Genomic DNA, 8281 nt, shown 5'->3' with positions numbered 1-8281 from the left:
CTGCAGTCAAGGCGGCAGGGACTCACAATTGCTCGGAGACAGTCTCCTTCTTCCCTGGTCCTCAGGCCTTCTGTACCTTTTCCCTCCTTTACCCCTACTTCTGAGAGTGGTATGCAAGATCATCCGAGACGGAGCGGACTGCATGTTGATAACACTGTGGTGGCCAAGACAACCATGGTTCTCGACAGTCCTCGAGTTGTCAAAGGGAATGTACCACCAATTCCCTCTGGTACAGGACCTCCTCTTCCTGTCAGACTCCCCTCTCCTACATCCCGACGTACCACACTTGAAATTGACAGCGTGGAGAATAATGTCAAAGGTTTTTCGACCCACGTAGCCAATGTTCTACTGAACGCCAGGAAACCTGCTATGCGAAGGTCCTACCATTATAAATGGCAACGATTCTGTTCTTCCCTAGGTGATGATGCCCCTCGAGCCTCCTCCGCTGGCCTCGAGAAAGTTTTCTAATTCCCCCTGTCCCTAGCTGACTCAGGACTTCCCCATTCATCGTTAAAAGTTTATTTGGCCGCAATTTCGGCCTACCATGTTCACGTCGACGGATGCACCGTGTTTTCACATCCGCTTTCGAAACGTTTTTTAAAAGGTTTGTTACACCTCTACCCTCCTGTCAAGACTCCTGTCATTCCCTGGGATCTTCCTCTAGTTCTTCGTCAACTTACGAGGAAACCCTTTGAGCCACTCGCAACTTGCGATATGAAATTCCTGTCTTGGAAGACGGCCTTTCTAGTGGCCATCACCTCTGCAAGGCGAGTTGGAGAAATACTGGCTTTCCGGCATGACACGCCTTATTTGTCATTCTTGCTAGACGGCGTCCACCTCGTCCCTGACATTTTGTTCCTGCCAAAGGTAGTGTCAGAGTTCCACCTACAGGCAGAGGTCTTTCTCCCGGATTTCTTCCCAGCTCCGAAATCCCCAGAGGACAGACTGTTTCATACCTTGGATGTCAAAAGGGCACTACTGTTCTACCTCAACAGAACCCGCCCAACGAGATGTGACTCCCAACTGTTCGTCTCATATGCACCAGCTAGGCTGGGGACTCGCATCACGGCTCAACGCCTCTCAAAGTGGATTGCGGGTCTCATTCACCTCTGCTACTTGATTGCAAAGCAGCCGTTGCCTGGCCCCATCAAGACCCATCCAACCCGGGCGGTTGCGGCTTCCACTGCCTTCCTCCAGGGAGTGCCCCTGACGGACATCTGCAAGGCTGCTACCTGGGCCACGCCTAACACCTTCATGAGGCATTACGCCCTGGACGTCCGTAAGAACTCTAATACCAACATGGGACGTCACATTCTATTTTCAGCGATGCAGTAAGGACCTGCCAGAACCCTCCTCCAGGTAGGCCACTGCTCGCTAATCTCCCATGGGTGTGAAGCACAGAGACCACGTCGAAGATAAACAGGTTGCTTACCTGTAACTGATTATCTTCGAGTGGTCATCTGGGCATTCACACCACCCACCCTCCTTCCCCTCTGCTGTCATCTGCTGTCAGCTTCTACATTTTCCATTTGCGGCAGTTCGAAGGAACTGGCGGGATGTCTGCGCCCTCCCCTCTGGGCATGCGCAGTGGGGTTCCTGCGCATGCCCGAGGTCTTGGCGCAAAAATCCGTTAAAAGAGCTTGCTACGATGCCGATCGATCCAGCGCGTGCACACTAGATCCCATGGGTGTGAATGCACAGATGACCACTCGAAGATAATCAGTTACAGGTAATCAACCTGTTTTTCTTGGATCATATCTGTTACTCACAGAGGGTTATAGGCAGCTCCCTCAGATAATGTAGTGGCTGTGGCTGAAGTGCTCACAGGTGAAGGTTCAGTGTGAAAATTGCAAGAATGTCAATGATCGTGCATCAAATAAGGAGTGTTGGAATTTTTGATAATAAATACTCTCATTCTCTGATTAGGTGTTACAATTTGGAATTAATAATTGAATATAAAAGAAAATATAATTAGGTCAGAAAATATGGCTGTCTGGTTGTACAGTCGGCTGTAAGTACTCTTTACAGCAAAGTGTTAGTGCCCTGCTGTCCTCAAGTCCTATGTAACACTTGAATGTGCCATAAAGCGCGTCAGGTCATTGACCAGTCAGGTCACTGACCCCTCTCTTGACTGGCAGTAGTTTTCCATAGTCTCAGGCAGGTTGCAGACGTTTTCCCAAGCCCTGCTTCCTATCATGTTACTGGTGAGGCCCTAGATTGAACCTGGGAAAGGGGAAATATGGGATTTAGGATTCTGGGCAAGGAGTGCCCTTCTTTTAAAAAATGCTGGAACGTCCCTTGTGTGCTTTATCTTTATTTGAACCGACATATAAACTGACTCATCATAGGCCTTCAGTTTGCAAGACTTGAGCAAGGCTGTTAATGACAGAATGTTTCAGTGAATGTTAATTCATCGGGTCGCCATAAGTCAAAAGCAACTTGATGGCACTTAGCCCACACATGCACATATAAATATTCCAAATCCCAGTTGGAAGAAAATAGAGCTAAAGAACATTTACAGTATGTTGCTCCAATGCCTTGCTGTCCACTGGGTACATTGTAGAATATGACTTTGCTCAAGGAGGGCATCGTCACCAAGAGGGCATATACTCAGAGCACTGCAATGAAAGGAGAGGTCAACTTACCATCTGACCTTATAATGTTTCCATTGGACTTCTGTTTGGCTTGCAGGGATGGGGGGATGCTTTAGGCACACTGTGTTCCAAAAACATAAACTTTGTTATTTGTTCCTCGTGCGTCACTTATGATTGGAGACAGAAGTGCTAGAGGGGGCAGGCTTTAGTGCTGTCTTTGTGGAAGTGCAAGGAGCTGAACCTAATGCCAAAAAAAGCATTTGGGGGAATAAATGGAGCATCATTTGAAGCACTCAAGTCTCCAGGCCACTCACATACTCTTTGGGAGTAAGGACTATGTCTATTTGTCAACCAAATTGGGGGGGGGGGAGCAGAGAGTAGCTCAGAAGTACCAAACATCCTGCAGGAATTTAGGTGGTCTTCTTACAGCAGCAAGATAAGGACTGAATGAAGATCCAGATATGGGGATCCCCAAAGTTCCATCTTGTCCCCCGTGCTTTTCAACATCTATGTAAAGCCACTGGGAGAGGTCATCCAGAGATTTGGGCTGAGCTGCTGCCAATAAGCAGATGACACTCATCTCCGTCTCATGCTACTGGCAGATCCCAGAAGAGGCTGTGGGAAATGGAGACAGTTTTAGAAATGATGAGGGCTAAGAAGCTGAAACTTAGTCCGAACAAAATGGAGGCAGTACTGATACGGCTGCCAGATCCCCTGTCCAGGTGGGGGTTCCCCCAATTTTGGGGGCTTCAGTCCACCACCAGCCAGCTGTCCGATGGGGGAAGTCCCACCCCCAAACAGGCATATCATGTGTTGACGTCATCAACGTGATGATGTCACACGAAAGTAACGTCATCGCACTGGTGATGTCAAACCCCCCACACACACACTCCTGGAAGGCTCCCCCCCCCCCAGAACAATTGGACCTGGCTACCCTAGCTACTGGTGGGGGGGAGGTCTGACCCAGGAAATGGATTATCCCCTGTTCTGGATGGGCTGCATCTTGGACCTGGAGCTCGGTGGTGCTCCTGGACCCAGGCCTCCTGGTGGATAAACAGGTTGCAGTGGTGGCCAACTGCGGCCCTTCCAGGGGAAGAAGTATCTTGCCACTGTGGTACAAGCCCTGGTAACATCTAGTTTGGATTACTGTAATGCACTCTACTTGGGGCTGCCCTTGAAGACTGGAAGCTATAGGTAGTACAGATTACTGCAGCCAGGATGATGACTGGAGTGGGTCATAGAGACCATATCACTCCAGTTTTGTTACACCTACACTGGCTTCCAATTCACTTCTGGGCTCAATTCAAGGTGCTGGTATTGAATTTTAAAGCCCTGCATGGCCTGTGACCAACACACCTTAAGGATGACCTTCTCCCATACGAACCTACGTGCTCACTCCAGTCATCCTCAGAGTCTCAGCCTCAGTTGCCCCTACCATCAGAGGCCAGACAGATGGCAACCTGAGCAAGGACTTTCTCAATCGTGGCACCAAAATTTTGGGGCTCCCTTCCCAGGGAGATTCGTCTGACTCCCTCTATTGGTGTCTTTTGCCAGAAGGTGAAGACCTTTTTTTTTTTTTACCATCTGGCATACCCCCTCCCAAACAATATTGGCCCTCCTTCTAGTTTATGTTTATGTTTTTTTAATTGATTTTTATGATTTAACTGTATTTTAATTGTTTAAGTGTTTTAATGTTATTATGTTCACCGTCTGTGGACCCTGATTGGGTAGAAAGGCGGCATCAAAAGGTTTGGGGGCCTTGGCAGAAGGGCCTGGAATGTAATTATGTGAATAATATTCTCCTACTGAATTCAATAAGCTCATTAAGGTCATTTCCAGAGCACACACTCAGTACATTTTCAGAAAGAGAAGATGGCTGTAGTGTAAGATCAAAACTATTTTGAAGTTGCAGCAGGCAGGTGCTCAAATATGTGCCTTTGACACTTGGGAACCCACCCCACACATGAAAGTCTTATTTGAATCCCTGCTCTGTTTACCTTTGCCACTTGATGTTGCAGTGGGTGGTTATACAGGACAGTGCCACTGAGACTGCAGAACTCCCTACCTAAGGAGGTTCATTTTGCTCCATTTCTGCTAGTTTTGCAGAACTTTTTGGGAAAGCCTTTTGCTGTTCACTAATTGTATTCCCAGTAGTCATGTATGGCTGCGAGAGCTGGACTATAAGGAAGGCCGAGCGCCGAAGAATAGATTCTTTTGAACTATGGTGCTGGAGGAGACTCTTGAGAGTCCCTTGGACTGCAAGAAGAACAAATCAGTCAATCCTCAAAGAAATCAACCCTGACTGTTCCCTGGAAGGCCAGATAATGAAACTGAAGCTCAAATACTTTGGCCACCAAATGAGAAGGGAGCACTCACTGGAGAAGACCCTGATGCTTGGAAAGATTGAAGGTCAAAGAAGACGGGGACGGCAAAGGATGAGATGGTTAGACAGTGTCATCGATGCAACGAACATGAAGTTGAGCCAACTTCAGAGGACGGCAGAAGACCGGAAGGCCTGGAGAGAGCTCGTCCATGGGGTCGCGAAGAGTCGGACTCGACTGTGCGACTGAACAACAACAACAACAATTGTTTTCCTGGGTAAGTTAGGATAGCATTGCCTTCTGCTAGTTCTGTTGGTTTTTATGGGTTTGGGTTTTTTTTACTATTTTTGTAATGCTGTTTGTTTTTTACTAGTATTACGTTTTTACAAAGAATTTCATTACCAGCTTTGTAAACTGAAAACCAAGTTCCTTCCCCCCCCCTTAATATTCTTCCCTTTCTCAATATTCTTTCTTCTATTTTTGTCTTAATATTCATCTCTTTGGTATATAGGAACGTAACTGAAAGCATATGGGATACAGGTAGAGAGTGCTTGCATTCAGCAAGCAAAGATACAGTCTTGGCGGCTGCTAGAAATTCTTCCCTCGGTCAAGGATTGTTAAAGTGGGTAAAGGGGGAACTCCCACATCCTTCTGTCTTCTCACATGTATGCATTTGTTTGGTGCTTGCTAAAATGCTTGCTGCTGTTACGAGGCAAATTTCTCATTAAACTGTCCATATTACAGATGCAACTAGTAAATATATTTTGGATACAGGTCTGCCTGTTTTCAACTACTGCATAACCATGGGCAAATCCCATGATCTTTCTGGTCCAGATTCCCTGTTTAATGACATGCTAAATGCTGTTATAGGAACCACCGAAAGGAAGTCCCTGAAAAATGCAAAATGTTTATCAGTGTTCTTTATTGTAATACTTACATGCTACATCTAAGCCGTGATTCCATTTGGGGAAGATGCAAGTGGTATTGATCTAGTAAGGGGACAGATGGTACTGTGAGAGAGGAAAAAAGAACAGCCTGGATATTTTTTGTCCAGTAGAGGGCAATCAGAATGCACTTTCCTGATATCCATATTTTCTTTAGAGAAGGAAACCTGTGCTTGGGTTTAGTCAAAGGGGATATGGTAGAACAGCTGAGGCTAAAGCATTTCTACTTAATATCCCTTAATAAAGGAGATTCTGATATAATTCCTAATATATCCCCGGTATTTCCATAAATAACATTTGGACATTTCAAGCATAAAGTATGTCTACAGCTAAATCCAGTGTCATACCACACATTCATTCAGAGTGCTTAGGTCATTATGTTGGGAAGGGAAAGAATATTATGACCTCACATCATACGAAACATGTCTATACAGTATATTAATTGTGGAACAATATTTCCTTTCAAGATGCAGTAATTAAGATTATACTAAACTGTTCCTGATGGGGGATTGGGTGGGTCATACAATTTTTCTGTCCAGCATTTTGGAATGCATCTAAAGTTTCCTGTCGATAATAAGTTAATAATTACGGTTTAGTGTTTAATTCAGCTTACAAGAGCTTGATCATTTATTTTATTTACTTGAAACATTTTTATGTCGCCTTTCCATGTGATCAGTGTTCACAAGGTAATGAACATGATTTTTTTTTTAAAAATCAGAGCAATTATAAATACAGTTACAATTATAAAATAATTAAATTAAAAATACCTAAGCAACTCTAGAAGGATGGCCAGTAACCGTCACTGTGGGTATGACAGGCAAAACAACAAAAAAAAGACAAAGTAAAGACGTACAATTTCTCTTCCCAAGAGGGCCTTGGAGTATTACTTTATTAAGCTATTGTGTGAATATTGTAGAAGCCCAATGTGTGACCATTTCTGCCAAGCTAAAAGAACAATTTTTCAGTCTCTAAGGTAGTAGAGGTAACTGTAGATTCAGTCATTCTAGGTTACCATGTATATAGGAGAGCAGCAGTCAGTTAGAGTGCTATTTTAAGCTTCTTTAGGCATGGTTGAAATTATATTTTATTTTCCTGAGTAACCCTTTCTTTTGTTTAATGAATTGTCAATTTGGGGTGGGCAGGTTTGGGGGCTCTAGAGCATCCTGGCAGCTGCACATATAGGGTAAAAGAAATTTCTTTTTCCTTTTTTTCTCATATGCTTTGAGATGAATGAGTTCTACAGGACTGTTAGTACATAGTCCAAATGAAAAGCCCCTTGCCCAAAGGACTGAAACGGGAGGGATAGGCAATGACTGCTTCATATGAGAACCTGTTGAATTCTTGATATAACCTTCTTCTCATTACATCTCTTTCAACTCCTCCATAAGTTCTTCCTTACGATAAAGTCTGAAGATGTTGAATACTTCTGCACTGAGATGGATTGATACGGTTTGCACACCTCTTAACGATGGGAAAATTCTAAGCATCCTGAGAGTGCTGCCAGGATAGATGTATGGGGCATGCTTCTACATTATTCAAAGTTAATTATCTTTTCCTGGTATTAACTCTTTGGTCTTTTTTCTGTATAAAGGGGCCGATACTTTAAGTGACAGCAGCTCTGTCAGCCTGGAGATCACAACTGACAGCAGAGAGACTTCGGTGGCTACCTCCATCTTGTCCCCCTTCACACCTGGCCGTGGCCGAGACGAGGTAGACAATCGCAGCGAGCACAGCTACAGTGAATCAGGAGCCAGTGGCTCTTCCTTTGAAGAACTTGACTTGGAAGGCAATGCTGAGGGTGATGGAATGGCGGGTCTGTCTGCTGACCATGGTTCTGCTGAAGATCAGGACATTCCAAAGGCCAAGTGGACCAAGGAGCCTATTGCCCTGGAGAAAGAAAAGGGTGAAGAATAAAACCATCTCCTTCCTCGAGTTTCTTAGGGATTGAAAAGAGAAACTGATCATCTCTCTTGTTTCTTTTCTGTCCAGCCAAAAGATTTTGGTCATTAATCCATGTTGAGACCTGTCCCACTCTTTGTCTGGGGTGTGAAAAAGAAGGAGCATTTACAACTAAGGGGAATTTTAACAGGTTGACACCCTCCCGTAGTCAGACTGAAGGATGTGTGCTTTAACAGATAGCTGGGGGTGGCATGAAGTGAAGTGGTGGCAGAGACTTTGTAAGGTGAATGTTGTATTGTATTTTTGTGTGTATGTGTGTGTGTGTTTATTTTTTTGTGTGTGTGTGTGTGTGTGTGTGTGTGAGAGAGAGAGAGAGAGAGAGAGAGAGAGAGAGAGAGAGACTAACGATGCAAAGAGGATTTGACGTGGGCTAGAGGATGTTTGGGTTTTTAAGGTTTATCCAGACAGCCCTTTAGTCATCTTGTCCCCCTCTTCCTGCATGCCATTCCATTTACCTCCTAAT

General features: G+C 44.9%; 1 protein-coding gene across 1 annotated transcript in view; it reads left to right on the top strand.

The window, feature by feature from the left end:
• Positions 1-8066, top strand: part of TEX264 (testis expressed 264) — a 214605-nt gene extending 206539 nt beyond the window's left edge. Inside the window, exon 5 of the mRNA XM_015424021.1 lies at positions 7451-8066. Coding sequence (XP_015279507.1) covers positions 7451-7773 — 323 coding nt within the window. The 3' untranslated portion in view covers positions 7774-8066. The remainder of the gene's footprint in view (positions 1-7450) is intronic.
• Positions 8067-8281: the final 215 nt, after the last annotated feature.

The sequence above is a fragment of the Gekko japonicus genome, unplaced genomic scaffold (genome assembly GCF_001447785.1).
Source record: "Gekko japonicus isolate JY-2015 unplaced genomic scaffold, Gekko_japonicus_V1.1 scaffold477, whole genome shotgun sequence".
Taxonomy (NCBI): Eukaryota; Metazoa; Chordata; class Lepidosauria; order Squamata; family Gekkonidae; genus Gekko; species Gekko japonicus.
Note: the sequence above shows the minus strand (reverse complement) of the source record. Positions and strands in the feature narration are given on the sequence as shown.